The sequence below is a fragment of the Gasterosteus aculeatus genome, chromosome 9, assembly GCF_964276395.1.
Source record: "Gasterosteus aculeatus chromosome 9, fGasAcu3.hap1.1, whole genome shotgun sequence".
NCBI classification, from domain to species: domain Eukaryota; kingdom Metazoa; phylum Chordata; class Actinopteri; order Perciformes; family Gasterosteidae; genus Gasterosteus; species Gasterosteus aculeatus.
The window spans coordinates 9,990,695-10,009,178 of NC_135696.1; the positions used below are offsets into that span (position 1 = coordinate 9,990,695).

General features: G+C 40.1%; 1 protein-coding gene across 1 annotated transcript in view; it reads right to left on the reverse strand.

The window, feature by feature from the left end:
- The window catches only part of LOC120825454 (zeta-sarcoglycan), a 258,783-nt gene that overhangs the window by 43,125 nt on the left and 197,174 nt on the right, over positions 1 to 18,484 (reverse strand). Inside the window, exons 4-5 of the mRNA XM_040187064.2 lie at positions 16,525 to 16,612; positions 742 to 864 (exon numbers count right to left, since the gene is read on the reverse strand). Of these exons, the coding sequence (XP_040042998.2) occupies positions 742 to 864; positions 16,525 to 16,612 (211 nt within the window). The remainder of the gene's footprint in view (positions 1 to 741; positions 865 to 16,524; positions 16,613 to 18,484) is intronic.

The window sequence follows — 18,484 nt, forward strand, 5'->3', positions numbered from 1 at the left end:
TATACAAATTAGTCTGATCCCACTGTTAATCCACCCATTCAGGAATTAGTAAACCTCACAAATTTGGAGAAGTAACGCAAGCTTGTGAAAAACGTGATCTTTACAGTTTACTTTGTATGTATTTATAGCTTTACCACAGTGCACAATTTAATGCTAGTATGATTGATCCTGCTTTTTGATTATCATTCAGAGACAAGTCACGATGATGTCGCTCTCTCCGTGAGATATCTGGATGCATAATTAATTCACGTTCCGTACAACATTGTGGTGACAGAGAAAAGAACCTTCTCACTCTCTTATGAAAGTCCTTTCCAATTCATCTTTACAAAGCCATTTGAGGCAGGATAATTCCTTAAATCAAAGCGCTTTTATAGCACGTATTACAAACAATATGTATCCATTTAGTGCTGCTTAGTGGCACTTAGGTGCTAACAAATGTGTTCCCTTCTTGATAACAAAATCAAAACAAGGAAGAAGAATTGTTAACATGCATGTTTGCTTGCGTCTTCATCTTCCCTGCATTTGTTGGCACATTGCTGCATATCTGCTGGTCAGTGATGGAGTGTAAAATGACTGTGTCTTGCGTCACCAACATGCAAGCATGCACATCCTTGTGCACATGTATGAGATTAGCAAAAAATACTCTGCAGCTTTACCTTTTAATAGAAAAACAAGACTTTATGTATAAACACCACGTTGGCCATTTTGTGCATATGTAGTACAATTTGCGGGTCCACCTACCTGTGACTCTCAGTTTCTCGGTGCCGATGCTGATCTCGTCTTCATCTGCAGAGAACAGAACTCTCTCTCCATCTGTGCTCCTCACCTCAAACCTCTGACACTGAGCCTCTACCATTTCTGAACCTGCAGAAGATAAGAGCGAGAAGGGCACCGGGTGAGATTTACTCAGAGCATTTGATGCACATAAAATGGGCCATCTGGTAAATGTTTCTACTTAAAGCTCCTTTCAAAACCATTAGTCCACAAACGTTTACATTGAGTGATGCCCGAGGAATTTGAACTCTTAAACCCTGCGTATCGAAATGTGGTCACCAGTGTAATATAAGTACAAGTATTGGGATCACTGCCGATTGTAATATGTGGTCATTAGGAGCAGAGAATAAAATACTTTTGTGTGCAGAACCCTACGGAGCAAGACACAAAGCGGAGCACAGAACAAGCTTCATACTGAAGAAAACACAGCTGGGACTTTAACATTGGCACGTAGAAGAAAAACTTGTAAAAAAGCATTCTTACTTTTGCATTTAATTAAATTTTCCTTTTGTTATTCTGCCTGGAGGACAAAAACAAATACTTCGAACAGAAAATAGAGGAGTGAGAGACAATATTTTGTTAAAAAATCGCAAATGTTCATCCCATGTTGCAGTAGTCATTTTAAAAGAATACAAATAAAGCCTTATTTATCTTCCCATTGTGAAGTGTTCGTGTTCTACAACACACCATTGACTCTACTATTGTACCTTTTTCTGTCAAAAAAGATTGAATCACAAGAATAATGTGCATATAAATATATTGGGATTGTTAGGGAGGATATGTTGCTATTTTCTTCTGGTCTCCAGGCTGTTACCAATGTCGATTAGAAACCCAGAGGGCCTTGTCATTAATAATCAAACTTTATTAGCAACCATCGATGTGGGCTTAAGCTCTCTTTCTCATCTCTCTGTCTTTCCCTCTCCCTCTCCAGAGAAAAATAAAAGGAGGATTTAAGTTTGATAATTAGCTGTAAAATGAAGTGAAACTGGTTTAATTGGGAGTACAACGGTGCTGGCAGGGGGCACTGAAGTCTAGTTTGTTCTGTTTGGATGTTCATTGTGAACATTTCCAACATGGGTTGAGGGGAGTTTTTTTTTCATTTACAGATTTTGTCCTTCTTGTCGTCTTTATTGGAGGTGTACACCAGATATAAAAGTGACAACTGGAACAACCTGGTCTGCAGTGAAGGTATATCCGTTTTATGTTATGACAAAATGACTGTACACATTAACTGTAGAAGAAGAACAGTAGCATCACTAAAAGAGGTAATAGAAAACATGATGTGGCTGTTCGTAATGTAATGACTATTTGCAGAAGGAAAGAAAGACCACTGCTGATAAAACGATCTGTTCTTTAACTACAGTATTATAACTCAATCTCCTCTTTGCACTGGGGCTGTAACATGCAATTACTTTAGAATTGTGGCTACGGCTTTAGTGCTCAATTGAAATGAACCTGGGAAGAAAAAAAATGTTTAATGGGATGAACAGAAAGCAATTTGGTGCTCTATGTGTGTGTGTGTGTGTGTGTGTGTGCACTCACACCAGCAGCAACAAAACGAGACAATGTGGCCAGAAGTCATTTGTTTTATGGCAGGAACATCTCCGCTGAGCAGTTTTCCTTCATGCAAATGAAGAGTGATGTGGTGTAGAAATGACGATAAACTCGTACCCTTTATGTTTTTTTAATGCTGTGAAACTTCTTTTGAGTTTGGTTCAAGACTGATGTGTCAGTAATCCTTGAAACTGGAAGTGGAATAAAGGCTTATTATGGACAGTCGCTTCGGAAATGTTTGTTTTGAATGACTGTTAATACTGACAAACATTGAGAATTATAGAGCATAAAAGCAGGGAACATTAAAGGCTCTCTGCAGTTTGCTGAGGATTAGACGCTTAGAAATGACATAACTCCACTGCACAGATTTAGTCGTCACAACATGAGGAGTGGTTTGTCCAAACTATCTGATCTTTTTGGTTTCATCTCGTTAGTGATCTGCAGGTAGCAAATTATGATACTGTGTGAATGAAGTGCTTTGGGGTCAATTAATTTGCCCTTGCAAATTTCTCTCCCACTGACACCACCACCAAGTAAGTCTGCTTTCGCCAATAACAACAGGACTCCTCATTAGGCAACACATGCTAATTGATGCACTAATTTAAATAATCACTTCGGGATGCACTGATTTAAATCCTCACTTCCTGACAGGATCTCCTCTGTTGTCACGAGTGCCGCCCTCAGCAGGATTGTTACGTAATACAGCTTTAATTTCTCACTGCTGAAGGAGAAGAAAGGATAATTATCACATTAGAGCATGCAACTGATGTCCTGGGTTAGACCTGAACTTGTTAACAGCAGAAGCTTCTGGAATGAGTCTGCTGAGCCACGGGGGGGAGGGGGCTGCAGATATCAGAAGTATTTGTATGTTCTACCCATGATGTGTTTGGTCTATTACCACTTTAAAACACCAACACATTCTACGCTCACCGTCTCCCTATCATACATGCCTACTGTCACATGTTGGTTATCATTGTTGGCACAAAACCACGGCTGTTTGTTCTCCATTTCTCCCTGCTCATTAATACGGTCATGCTAGAACACATTTTGGACTTTCAGGTCTTTAACAGCTGTTTCGGCCAAATTTTTTCATTTGGTGATTTAAGAACTCAATCAAACTTTTTTACACGTTTTCATCCAATTTCTTGGAGCAGTTGAAGTGAAGTGAAACATGCGTTATTATGAAAATGTTGGCAGGCTTGTTCTTGCACCTCAACTTCTGAATATGGTAATGAAAAATAAATTATTTAGAAGACTTTTTACATACTTCTATGGGATTCTGCAATTCATATATTTTAGTGAATTAAAAGAGGACATTAAAATTGTGCTTCTGTAACTTTTTTTCTCAAATGAACATTAAAGCACTGAGGCCTTAAAAACATCACATGGGTCCACTGTCCTGATTTTATTATTTTATTATTATGAGTTGGAATTAGGCGTTCTTGGAATGATGGGATATGACTCCATACGAAACTTTAATTAGACGGCTGTGGGTGATTGGGACAAAGAACAATTGGGCTTAGCCAAGTAAACAATGTGTGCATGGTGGATTTTGGCAAACAGGTCAAAATCACATCAGACCAGAATCAGCTTTACTTCCTATACATGATTTTCTTCCGTTCTCCCCACATACTGTGCAGTTTTTGCATAAAAATAGACCAAAAACAATATAAACCAAAACAGAAAGTACAAGAGGCCTGCAGTGTCAAGGCTGCTGAATTTGACTACAAATCAGCTTGGATGTGCTTTATGCCTCCACAGCACCCACACCTTTCATCTGTATCCCACACACCCAGAGATGAGCAATCACAAGAGTAGGTGAAATAGTGTGTGACATTTTTGTGAATACGAATAAATTGCCGAGCTAAGAAACATTTTTCAATTAGGCCTTTTAAGTCCTTTGGCATTGTGGAGAGAGTCAAGCCCGCTATGTCTGATTAAACTGTAGTTTTCCTCAGGTGCTGGCAATATGCTAAATGTAGAATTAAGGCTTTTAAATGAAATATGAAATTGCATAATTCAAACTTGAATGCCCTCGCATTGTGACATGCAGATTTTGTTACTGTTTAAGATTTTTCTTGCTGTGTTTAATGCTTTGCTGAATCACTTTTCACCTTTTATGAATTGGAGCGCAGCCTGAAATTTCCAGACCAATGCCATTCAACAGATACATAGTCTACACAAAAGACAGAAAAATATGGTTATTACTTTCAATGTGAGTTTCTATTTTCATATTCAGATTATTCATTTAATCAAACACTCAAAGCTTTTTTTTCCTTTTCCTCATACAGTGTTCCACGAGAATTTCAACAAATGGTCCTAAATTGAGATAAGTACGCAAATGACCAGTGTCAAAGGAGCGTGAAGTCATGAACATTATAAATTGGCAAAATACCATTTCAGGCTAAGCGTCCTGCACCGTATGCCCTAAATTGAAGACCTGCTTATAAGATACATAAAGGAAAGTCTGTCATGTTTAACTGCGTTACATGAGGTATTAATGGACCTGCTATAGAAAAAAAGAATTAGGTAAAATAACAAGGGCTGTTAAGGCTGTGACACCTGAGGGTCGTACTGATACTGACATAAAGACGGCAAAAACGTCTCCCCCAGCCAGATAATTGATGACTTTAATGGGAGGGATCATGATTGGAGTCATTTTGCAGTTTGAGATGCTTATGTAGATATTGCAGTGTTATACAATACAATTATTATCACATTTAAATGAATGGGGGTATTGTAAGGCTATATGAATTGAATATGAATTCAATTACCCTCAAATTCCAATTACAGAATCAAACGGGATGAGTGCAATTTTTAAGAAGGGTTTCCAATCCCACATTTGGTTTGAAACATACGATCTATTAGTGAAATAATTAGATGTGGTTAAAAGCAGACAAATTTCAGATCTGGACTTTGTTCATACCTAAGTGACAATTTTACATACGAGGAAATTGGTGAAAGTGCCCTGGTGGCTATGCCCGCACATTCATATTCATATGTAGTTCACATAAACACCCAGGTACAGATGCCCTCGATACAACAGCTCTAAGGAATTCCTTTCTCTGACACGCAAACCAAACCTGACACCAACATTGACCGAGTGAGGTAGGAATGTTGGTGTTGGCAGGATCGCTTCCTTGAAATGAAAGCTTGTCACAAATGTCTATCAACTTAAACTCGATGGTCTCCCATGAACCATATTTGCATTAAGCCTCTCTTTGGGTATATGCTGCAATGATCATCAACCTGTGCATTCACAAACAAACACACCTTTTTCACTGATGTGACCACAAGGACGGTGTCTTATTCATTCATGAGAACTATCTAATGTAGCAGCATCATTTAGTTACTACGCAACAAACAGCTGGAATAAACTTCCTGAAGATTTAAGACTTGCCCCAACTCTGACCACGTTTAAAACAAGACTGAAAACTTTTATGTTCAGCTTCGCCTTCGGCTAAATTTTACCTACATTGCACTTTTAACCTCTGCTTTTAATTAAACAATTTAAATAATTAATTAATCATTTTATTTGCTGTTTTTAATTGTCTTTTAATTCCTGCAATTTATTTCACTTTATTGTATGAAATGTTATAATGTGAAGCACTTTGAATCTGCCTTGTGTATGAAAAGTGCTATACAAATAAAATTGCCTTGCCTTGCCTTGCCTAATGTGTGTGTGTGTGTGTGTGTGTGTGTGTGTGTGTGTGTATGCATACCTGTGTGTTTATTAATAACAATGCATTCAAAAGCAGTAAAGCAGCAAGCGGTTTTATATTTTGGGAATGGACAGAAAACAATACTGTGACTTTGCTCATCATGTATATTATTTTACAATGTAAAAAGTAGGGCTGTCAAAATTAATCTGTCAAATTAAGTTAATATATGTGATTGTTGTGGCCAAGATTAACGAGATAATACTTTAACGCAGTTAACGCAACTTTGTTCACTGTCAAACAGAAAGTGGACCACTTAAAGCATTGCTATGCTAAGCTAGCCGCTATGCTACTTCCATCTCAACATCTAACGTTACCCTGCGCAGCACACAGTCTGCAGAGGACCACCACTGTATCCCTAGAAGACCGTGATTTGAAAACGTCCTGGATTAGTTCATTTAAAAAAATATATTTTGACCTAGTTAAACATGACTACAATGTTTAACAACATGGTTATAGAGAAAACTAATTTCTGCCTTTTGTTGTATTTTTACAATTAAACTGTGCAAACCAATGACAAATATTTTTCAATGTCAGGTTAATCATATTGGCTTCACTGGATTCCGCTCACTAAACTTCCCGATTAGTTATTCAAACATGACGCGGCTCACCAGAGGATTAAGATGAGCCTTCTGTTGAGTGAGTCAAGCTGATATGCTTGTCAGTTCCTCTTCTGTCTAGAATGTCAAATGCAATAAGTATTCAAAAGCCCACTGGGCTTTTTGTGTTCTGCAAGGGAAAATGTTCCTAAAGGGTAAATTGAGCAAACCACACTTTGCAACGCATGATGCATATGTAGAAGTTTTAATGAAACGTTGAATGAAATGCTTATATCTGTCCTCTTTTGTAATTTAAAGACATTTAATACCCACTGGGTAGATTATTGTGTGCATGAATTCGTTTGTGCGACCTTACAATTGAGCAAGGACATACCATCAAATTAAAAAAACATTGCTGCATCAAGGTGAAGGAGTATGGCATCGCAAAGCAAACATCTATTGTGAGATACACAAAATGTGTTTTTTTATGGTCACTCGTTCTAAAGGCCCTCACAGACTCTCGCAAAAGTCAGTTAGGTCCTTGAGGGTTTAGGGTTTAGCGTCTAAGGGAGAGATTACCAGGGCAATACCCACACCGTTACACACCGTTTGCATTCATGCTACACAGCCGTAAAAGTGTTGTTTTTGTATCATGAATGGTTATTTTCTTATGTGTGATACTAACTTTCGGATTGCACATTGATCAGTTGATGAGCCACATTGTTAGAAGTCCCACAAATAGTATTTACTGGCATTTTTTGCCAATGTAGTATTTTAATGTACAATGTACTGCTGTTTAGCTTAGTAGAGAAAAACTTGAAATTTAATATATATATATATATATTTTTTTAGATAAAAATGTTTTTTTTTCTTTTATTATTACACAATGTATTCTTACTTCATTACTTAGCATGTATGTATTGAGAAGTTTCCACACTGACATTTGTTAAATGCCTACCTTTTATAAACATTATCCAGACATCTACTGCCCAAACAATGAAATGGCCTACAGTATATACCGTAGAGTACATTAAGACTGGTGTAAATTTTGGTGTATACAATTGCCATTACTCTTAGACCCTTGTATTTGGAGAGAAAACATACTACATTCAAATGCAAAGCCATTGCAAAGTACAGCTTTAAAAATATATAAATAAAAATACAATACAGGCCGCGTGTGTCGCATTGCAGACATCAGAAAAAAAAGAAGAGAGCCCGCAGTCAGAACTTCAACCACTCAACAACCTCCTTCCTCATCCATCAGAAACACTACAAACACACACAACTTATGAGCCAACTAACTGAAAACTAGTAGACTGGAGCCGTTGTAACTTAGATAGAGAAGTGCTGCAGAGCATGTTTCAATGAGCAGGGGAATAGTGGAGGCAGTGAAGAGGGCAAAAGAGAAAGCAATCGTTTTGTCCATTTGAAAGTAAACAGCATGCACCATGGCGATGATGCAACAGCTGGAAACAAGAAGGTTGCGGTGTCATTGTGTTTCCCAACATCAAACTCAACTCAACAACCCCTTTAATCTCCTCAAGGCGTAAAACAGAAAATATAATAAAATCAAATGGAATAGTGGGACACACTAAGTAAAATTGTTGTTCCTAATTCAACTTTTGAATTTGTCAACAGGTGGGAAGGTTAGATTCATGCACTGAGGGACAACAAATAATTTATTTAGAGTTGATTACTGTCATTAATATGGTAAGGGAGGATGGAAGGAGACAGGGGACGAGATAAATGAGCGCTGTTTGTCATCTGCATTAATCAACATGATCTCTGGAGTAAGGGCTGTGGGATGGAGGGAAAATGAAATGGTAGGACGTGCAGACGTGCAAACAGGTAAAGGTTGTGGCATGCAGCTCCACACATTAATACGCAGTTTAAAGCCCAAAACACAAGCAAACAGCCATGTATTGCCATTTCATACGTAAATTATTCCATTATGTTTATGTTTTTTTCTGTATATATGTATGTAAGTATATATATTATACATATACCCAATTCAATTCAGAAAAATACAGGAAGAGGACATTTAGTAAAAACGTTTTCCCACATGCATGTGACTCACAATACCAGTCAAAAGGTCGGGCACATTTTCTCATTCAATACAATGAGAAAGTGTGTTCACAGGTTCGACTGGCACTGTACATGCTTCTGGGAACATAATTACAGTAATATCCTGAAGTCATGGCAAACGAAGCAGCAGGACATAAAACATACGAGTTAGTGAGCCTTGACAGACATTTTATTAATTGACCTTTTTACGTTTGCAATAAAAGCCGAGTGTCAAAATACAGGAGCTGCTTGCGGGCAGCGTGTTGCTCACATCAAATGGCTTTTGCACAGCTCAGATGATGTGTGACTTTACTTACTACATACATTAAATGTCCCTTGCACTATTTTATTAGCCTGAAACTTGAAATTAAAAAGAGTGATTTTACATACTCCACTATTTGCAGATATGAAGACACCGTACCTGCGGATATCCGTCCGTCCGTTACAAGGCAGACGTGCCTCAGGGGATGAGGCGGTGCACAACGTTGAATGAGAGTCTGGAAGGGAGTGATTGGGTCTTCTAGCCTTTTATCTAAAATGCACACAGTTATAAATGTTTGCTTTCCAAACCTGCCTGGAGGGATCCTGCTCTGACCTTGGGGCAGATTCTTCAACCACGGCGCACTCTGAATTATTCATGCTTTCTTTCACATAGACAATGCGAAACGAAAAACTGCTAATACACATTGTTTGTTTGCCCCACAGAAAGCATTTTGACAACTTCTAAATTGCTGCTAGTAGGAAATACTAATATAAAACCCTTTTGATTTGCTATTGGGACAATTTGGTTGGTTTGGTGGTTTTGGTTGCAAATGTAAGAACACAACAACTTCCTTCCTGAAATTTAATTTTTGGGAGATGGTAGCCTAGAAAGACTGACAGTACATTGTTTTATGGCAAACCATTAAAGAGATGTGTTCTGCTATCCATGCAATAAACATTCCATGCTCACAAAGGCACATAAAGTCTTACTTATTGCCTGAAGGAGACTGTGTTCTTCTTGCATCACCAAACATGCATTTTCCTGATTTTATTAAACACAGAATAAAAACCAGATGGTTATTGCACGGCCGTATAACCCCACCCAATGCATACACCGTAAACATAATCTTGTAGCTTCTACAATGTTCATTCCCATTATATTTAAATCAAAATATAAAACCACTTGTACCGCCCCTAATGGATACAGATACAGCCAAAGGACAAAATAAAGGGATGCCTTACAGTATAATGCGATCCAATAAGACAACACTACATATTTTCACAAACACATTTATTGATGCATCTTGGATGTACTCTAGGGGAAAAGCAAACACTGTGCGCTGTTCTATTCAGTTGCACTATAACTTGTGATTTTGTCCACGACTCAACTGTTTTTATTAGGACGTTGAGTGTGTGAAATATCTTTAGTGGACTTTAAAAAATCCACACCAATCCATATGAAAGTGGTTTGATTACTAACCTGCTCCATTAAAAGAGGGAACACACGCTCTCACCAATCTATTTAAATATCTAGCATAGCCACACTATAGGGAGCCCTCTCATGCTTGAAACAGTAGATATGTCCATCAATTATTGTGTCCAACCATCAGCCAACAGTGTGAAGCCTGTAGTTCACTGGTGCAGACGGACTACTTTGTGAGGCCCATTAAATCAGTTCCTCACAGTAAACATAACCACACGTGAACAAGCGTATCTGCCATAATGCAGCCAAAGCAGTATACAGACAATTAGCCTAAGTGCAATTAAAGTGCAATCATAAGTATAAATGACGACAATAGCAGTAAATCCGTGCCTTTATTGATTCCTCAGCGACCTTTTAAGTTTATCCCAGTTTGTTAATGCTCAACTCTATGTATTTTTAATTGCCTCATTAAAACCATGGATTTGATCACAGAGGCAAAATAAAAATCAGGAAGACGTGCTGTCTGAGCTCCACTGATTGGATGAGGCAGGGAGATAAAATGACTACTAAGTATCTCTCTGTTTCTCAGCGAGCAAAATCAAGCCAGAAAGATCTCAATCTAGCTGAAAATGTGATCACTGCGAAATGGGATTGTTATGTACATCATTTGTTTCTCAGAGGGGGATTTGGAAAGATGTAGATTCATAATTAGACTTAGTGTAATGGAACAATTGAATTTTATGGAAGTACTCACTCTGCACACTAATCAGAAAACAATATTAGCAGACATTCAACTGATTAAGTGCACGCCATGTTTCTGATGAGTGAGAACACGATTACATTCTGTACATTCTTGCATTTCTACAGATATAAATCCACAAATCCACCCTTGAAGCCTCTTATCTACAGAAACACATGAACAAGGCATAAGCAAACAGCCAACTGTGATACCAGTACAAGTAGTAGGGCCCTAAAAGGATACCGTTATCAATTGATTACTGATTGATCCCGATTTGTTTCTACTTTATTATGTAAATGAGTCAGTACACTTGATTCATGTACCAGAGGAGTTTTGATGCAATTGGTCATTTCTTTCTATACCCTCAAGAAAGTATTGAGTACTGATTCCCACCCCAATAGATGACAGACCTTCTCCTGCTTCTCTCCACTTTTACCAGAAATCAGTAAGCATCTATTCCTCTTCTTGGCCTTTGCCTTTCAGTCCCCTAATGCCGCTGCCTTGATAATACACTTTCTGAGCTACATCGGCTGATTGCCAAAGAAATGAGGTGACTGATTTCTCCGAGATAAAAGGGAACATAATTAGTGTAAGAAGGCAGAGATAACGAAGTGATGAATGCAAAGCCTGAGTATACGAGAAGGTAACAAGGTCAGTGTAGAATTCATTGGTTTAATAAGAGATGAGTTCCAAGCGTGATTAAAAAAAGGGGCAAAGGTAAAAAAACAGGATGAAGAAAGCGAAATCTTAGGAAAAGGGAAAAGGAGGGAGCGAGGGTGTGCTCGTGTGTTGAATGAACGATGAACAAGTGACAGAGGGGAAGGTTAAGTGTTGAAAGTCATTTTTGAAGTTGGAGGTGCGACCCTCCGGTCTTTCCCTTTGCAGTTTTTATTTGAAAACATACTGTATGCAGAAACACCCACAATTCATTTGGCATCTACACTTGCTTTCCCCATTAAAATCACACACTCGTACACAAGGGTAATGAGTACCACCAATGGCTCTCCTGCCGGAGGAGACCGAGCATTCATTATCAGCGCCATGCACTTAGAAAAATGAAAGTCAATAAGACGCCGAGGACAAAAACAGTAACGACTGCCGTTCGCTGAGAGACGGACACACAGGTGAAGCGGCTGCAAACACTTAGGAGTAAATGAGCTGATTGGTTTAAGCCTTTATCAATATTCCGCTGTGCTATACTGAGTGCATCTTCACCTGTAGGAAAGGGGCTTTTCCTTTGCCTCCTATACAGTAAAAGCTGCAAGAAGCGACAAACAGGTCTTGGCTCCTTTGTGGAAGCTGAGGGTACTGATCCGGGGGGCCGGGGCACGGCCGAGAACGCACGCGACCATCGTACAACACGCCTGCAAGTGTTTGTATGTGCATTGAGGGTGAGACGCCGTAAAGAATGCTTTGCAAATATCCACTGTGTGGCGCTAGACAACATTACGTTGCTCCGGATCAGTGGGCGGTTCGGAGGACGCCCTTTTTGAGGGGTGAATTCATTTGGGACCTAAAATGAGGAAATTCCTTTCTCCTGTCATGATGATAATGGCACAGCGTGCCGAGTTTCCCTGCGACTGCACCGAACTCTGATGCTGAGGCAGAAGGGTATGCCTTCAAAACTCCAAGTTCACTCATCATCTTTATGGTCGGCCATTCAGAAGACAAAGATGACAGGTTCTCACTCACATTAACGAGCTGACAGCCAAGGAGAGGATTGGAGGAGGAATGGAGGGGGGTGAAGGAAAGAGAGAGGGCAATAAAACTGGGAAGGGGGGGAGGGGGTGGGGGGCAAGGCTAACACATGTAGGCCACTCAGACCCTCTCTGTTGATGGATGGGCCCCTTAGGGAGACACAAGGTAAATAGAGGCCTGCTGGCGTGTGGTATAGCATTCGATATGGAAAAGGTGTGACGCGCACTCCCTAAACAAGTCACTTTAATCATCACAAAGGAGAGCTGGTTTTCTGGCTGTGAAGCTACTGAAAAAATCAACATCCATCAGCGGGGTCTTATATTCCTTTTCTTCCGTCACCCTGGCAGGTGTAGCGGCCAATCCATCAACGCAGATCCTATTTGGATCTACCGGTTCTAATTTGGGAATTGCTTTTTTGGAAAATAATGTTATCTGTTGTCTAAATATGAGGAAAACCTTTCTCCCGCGGTGGCAGGTGACCTGAAATTGTCACCTGCCACAGCCACCATTTCCCCGGCAGGTGAGGAGGGGGCTATTTTTATCAGTTACCGTTTGAAGTTGTCAAATAGACAATTGGTAAACATCCAACAAAATATTTTACATTTATATATATTTATATTCCCCAAATAATCATTTTGACCTCATGAAAAATGTTTTTGTACCAGATGATGAAGAGCTTTTATCACACTGTGATCTCTCCTCCCCCCATTTCTGTGTGGCTCAAATTACAAATTTGACAATCCATGATATGCAATAAGTAAACCTGGATATTGTAGGTAGATGTATTGCCAAACCCTTCACTTTTCCATACGACTGACCGTGATTGTGTTCACGTTATGCACACTGCAGTACCAGCTGCTGCTCTACCACTCTAGATGAACTCTAATGAGGGGTTTATTCAGCTTGTGAGGAGAAACAGTCTCACTTTCAGGTTTTCCGTATGTCCTTGTGAGAATACTGAATAAAGAGAGAGGGGAGAAGTGTGTGTGTGTGTGTGTGTGTGTGTGGTTTTTTATTTTTTATTTGTGTCCGTGTCAAATGTGCTACTGCGTCAACACCAAGGCAACAAGAGAGAGCGGCAGGTGGAGACGGAGGGATTTCCGGAACCAAACATCCGAAGGCCCTCAGGAAGATTCATTCTTCTGCATTGCATCCCACCAGACCGCCGCTGAGGGCTTTTGTGTGTGTGTGTGTGTGTGTGTGTGTGTTTGTGTGTGGGAAATCTCCACCCAAAGTTGTGGCTGATGTGTGAGAATGTGACAGATCATAATGAGTATGTGCATGAGTATGATTCAAAAGGGAGTATCACAAATACTTATGTATGTACGTATTGTAACAGCATGTGTACAGTCACTGGTATACACAGTCATTTTCTCAATGTCTGACTTCACAAGCAAGATCACTACACACACGCGCACACACTCCTCACCTCTTCCTTTAGTTCCTATAGTTTGTCCCAACACGGTCTCATGAGGTGCACGGCACGTTTCTCCGAGCTCCAACAATCCTATAAATGAAGCTGTGTAGCTTTAAAACAGACTCATTCTGCTGATGTATAGACAGGCACGCAGACACACACTCCCGTAGACACACACGAGCATTAAAGTGCTTCTCTGGGTGAGGAAAGCGGCTTTGGGGGGGTTTAAACAGCAGGAGGTGACCTGTCAGGGATTTCAAACCTTAGAAGTGTTGGAAGTGTGGAAGTAGCTGGCAGCCTACAGGTGATGAATATCTCTATGTGGCGTTTGCATCAAACAGAAGTAGTGGTAGTAGAGAAAAGCCTCCCACCTGAAATGACCATTCACTCACCGGGGGGGGGGGGATTGATCGCTTCATTTCCAACAAAATAAGCAAATGAGCGGGCTTGTTTTTTTCTGATGCTGACGATCGATACATGAAGACGTATTAGTTGTACTTCTTTTATTTCCGTAACAATTCAATGAGTCGGATGGAAAGGGGATAATGCACTCTAAATATGCAAATGTTTTCAGTACCAAAAAAGTGCTTAGCCGAAGTACATTGATTATTTGATGCATGTTGTGTTTAATTTCCAAATGCAACCACACGTTCCAATAGCCAGTCACACGCTGGCACGGTTTTATGGCCCTACAAATCACATCTGAAAGTGTTACTGACGGCATCAATAAGGAGGAGCAAGGTCTTCATGGCAGTTTCCTGCAAACCAAAGGGGAAGGATAACGGACCACTTGGTTTCTTTAGAGAGAACAAATGTGACACGAGGGAGGGCAGAGTCATTAAAGACAACCATGACGCAACACATTATGAAGGTCTGCTATTGCCTCTATTGTTTGACAGTTATGTGAGGAGCACTCAAGCAAGAATGGGAAAGTACTTTACTTGTGAACGTAAAGTCCCAGTCAAAGGTTTGGACACACTTTCTGATTGAATTGAATGAGAAAATGTGTCCAAATCTTTTACTGGTACTTGTACGTGTAGTATGAGAAAGGGAAGGTTGGGTCATCATTGGGTTCCATGTGTGTCACCTCCTCTAATCAATATCATTGCACATAGTGCTAAAACCCCACCTCACTCAAACGGTGTGGGTACATTTCTGCTCCATATTTATGTCCTTTACTTTTAATGCAAATTCCTTAAAAGTGAATAACCTCATAGCAAAAGAAACCACTTTCAGATTTTTTTCTAAACCACTCTTTGCTAATGTACCAGTCACACAGTTGGACACGCTTCCTCATTGAATGAAAAATGAAGTGAAAACCTTTGACTGTCACTGTACCTTCCATGTCGCAAGTGTTCCCACAGTTACAAAGGCGCAGTTAATTTTTTGTGGATACGGACAGGACTCCATTGCAGAACAAGCACATTTTTCAATCTTTTTACAGTCAAGAATGAATGGACAAGCAAGAAATGGATGGTAAACTCACTATGACGCTTTCCCAAACTGCATGTCAAGTCCAGGCGTGTTGTGAGGGAGTAGATGACATGGCAGCATCGATACTGAGAGGTTCCTCCTGCGACTAATGAAAGCCTAAAAATTCAAACCCTGAGGCGTTTTCAGAGGCTGCTGAACTTAATAACAATAAGCCAGCAAGCGACGGACACAAGCTCACAGCTGAATCCCCTTTAAATTTAACCTACCATGAACCACCACCAACCCTTTGTCTGTGCAACTCGCCTCACTTAGAGGCACCAAGCACCAGTCTGCAGTACACACAATCCTTCCCGTCAGCCGATGCTGGCTTTCATCAGAACGAGTCGTCCATAACGAAATTGTTCATTATGTTGTAATCAGACAAGAATTTTGTCTTTTATGTTTTACACAGATGTTTGTTGTGGGCTCTATGCTGGATTGTGATTTGTTTTAACCGTTGCTCTCTACCTTTTTCAGGCAAAACATTTTTGACTCGCCCTGTGAAATGAGGGCTTTCTCTGGTTTGTGATTACAGCTACTTTAGCCACAATAATGCCCCACGAATCTCTTCTCTTTGAGCAATTGAGTAGTAAATCAGTAAATATGTTGTTTTGGTATTATGCTTCCAGTATAAAGTAATATTTTCATAAAACTTTCATTTCAATTAATGAGTCCCAAAGTTTTTTATAGTTAAAACTTGCTGATCTGATAATGTAAAACTGAAAGTTCAAATCCTCAGTCGAATTCACTAAACGATCCAATGCAAAGCTATATCCAACTTTCGGGTATTTTGACATGCTGCTGATTTAAACATATTTCGATTATATACTTACAATTTTGTTTTCTATTCATTGAGCCCTGTAACATCACGGCACATACGTTATATATCATCTGAGTGATATGTTCTGTAAAACACTGGCCCCTCAATAATCCAATGACAGCTTTGAAAAATGATTTAGTTGAGAAAACGGCCTCAGCGGTCAGCCTCACTGAGAAAAATACTGCATTTAGGAATGTAAGCAGAAACAAAGCAATTTAAGTGACTGTCCTGCAGAAGTTATGTGGTTTGGACGTTGCTTTTAAAGAAAACGTTTTCTGCAAATGTCTATGTGTGTGTGTGTGTGTGTGTGTATCTGTCTTACCCACGGTTAGCTGACCGGTCAGTTGTCCCTGATCATTCCTGGCATTGACAGTCACATTTCTGTCTGACTGAAGGATCAGTGGACTGTCCTGAAGAGATAGAAAGAGGGACAAAGATGATTAAAACCACAGTGAGGAGGTACATTTCTTACACCCTCACAGAGAAATGATTCACTCTCTGCTTCTACACCCACACGTTCTCTCTGCTTTCGTTATTTATCCCGCCTCACCAAAAGGGCATTGACCTGTACATCCAATGTGGCCCCAAATCCTCTCAGTTCACACTTGACTCACTCTCTTCTGTCGGTATGACATCCTCTGCATCCAATTTGAATAATCTATTTAACACAACATCCTGTCTGTGAGTGTGTTTTCATGTTTAAAGTTGCGTGTGTGTGTGTGTGTGTGTGTGTGTGTGTGTGTGTGTGTGTGTGTGTGTGTGTGTGTGTGTGAGAGCACAAAGGACGATTATCATCAACATAAATGAGCCAAATACAACGGTGACCGTGTCCCTGGCCTGAGCCACGCGCTGCTCACACCGCTTTACGTTCAGTGGATGCGTGTTGCAATGAATGCTAAGCTCATGTCTGACACTTTATATTTCACTGCATGTGTCTCTCTACCACCTTTCAACCGGTGAGAAAAATTGTGGCACTTTCCTTTCTTCCTCCACTCGGTCTCTACACATCATTTTCTTTTTATTCTCTTTCCCTTTTGTCACTCTGTTGTAAATTGCTTATTTGTTTTTTTTTTTGCGGCATGAAATGAATGGCTAACAGGCGATACACTTTCTCTGTTGATTTCCCAAAAATTAATATCTTGCTGCATTCTGGTCTGAATGACAATTGTGTTGAAATTGGAAAGTCGTTGATCCGTTGAAATGAAAAAAGTGCTCTTCTTCCTTCCTCTTCCTCTTCTGTCCTTCTGGGGTTTGCTTATGCGGGTCGAGACCAGTTTTTTTTTTTTGCACGTCACACCTGTTGACTATTTCTGAGGGTCCACACAGAACTGACACACAGTCGATGACACCCATACCTTCACTACACACGTGAACACACACACACACACAATCATGGTAAGGGGTGTGCACACTGCAGCGTGCTTGCCTTAAAAACAAATGTGCGCTCCAGTTTATTTGTGGTTTATTGTGCAGCGCCTCTCGGCTATCCGCTTGCCAGCACATGTATGCCGGATGAATCTTTGTCAACAGGGCGTATGATCGCTTTCACTGTGTTGTCTTTCCACCCTGTTAAAAGCGATGGGCGCTTTGTAAAGCACGGCAGATGTAATGTGCTCACAATCATTCCGCCTCCATGGGCAGTGTGCGTGGACAGGCCTCATCCCAATCATTTAGAGCGGGACCATAGTTGGTAAATCTTATTTGATTAAGCACTCACATGCAAATATGTGCGAATAAAAGGTTGTAAATAATTACTGCATATTAAACAGCTGCTAATGTGTGTTGGTATGGACTGGTGGTGCTCTAGTGAAACGTAGAAGCATCTCAACGATAATGGCTTTTCTGTTCTGCCAGTAGACGACCAATAATGGTCACCGTGGAAACCACCAAGTTCAAAGTGTCGACGTGGTCCACAGCGAACTGCGTGTCATCGCGCTAAGCAGCTGGAGGACGGACAGTGGAGCCGCGATGAGAGACAATCAGACATCGCTGTTGATAACTTGAGTCTGAACGCCGTCATTCACAAATGTGCTGTATTCACTGTGAAGTGACACTTAAATAAATCTGTGTGGGTGCTACGGTGTGGCACTAGTTTTTTTTACACAAATAAACGGGGCATAAAAATCCAAATCCATCTGTACATCGGCAATATAGAACTACACGTCTGCTAAAACTGACTTTAAGCTGCTGCATATGAATACCTATTCATCTAATTTTCAGTAACATTAAAAGGTTCATTTCATCACAGCTCTGAACTTTTGTACGGTACGGGTCTGGTTTGA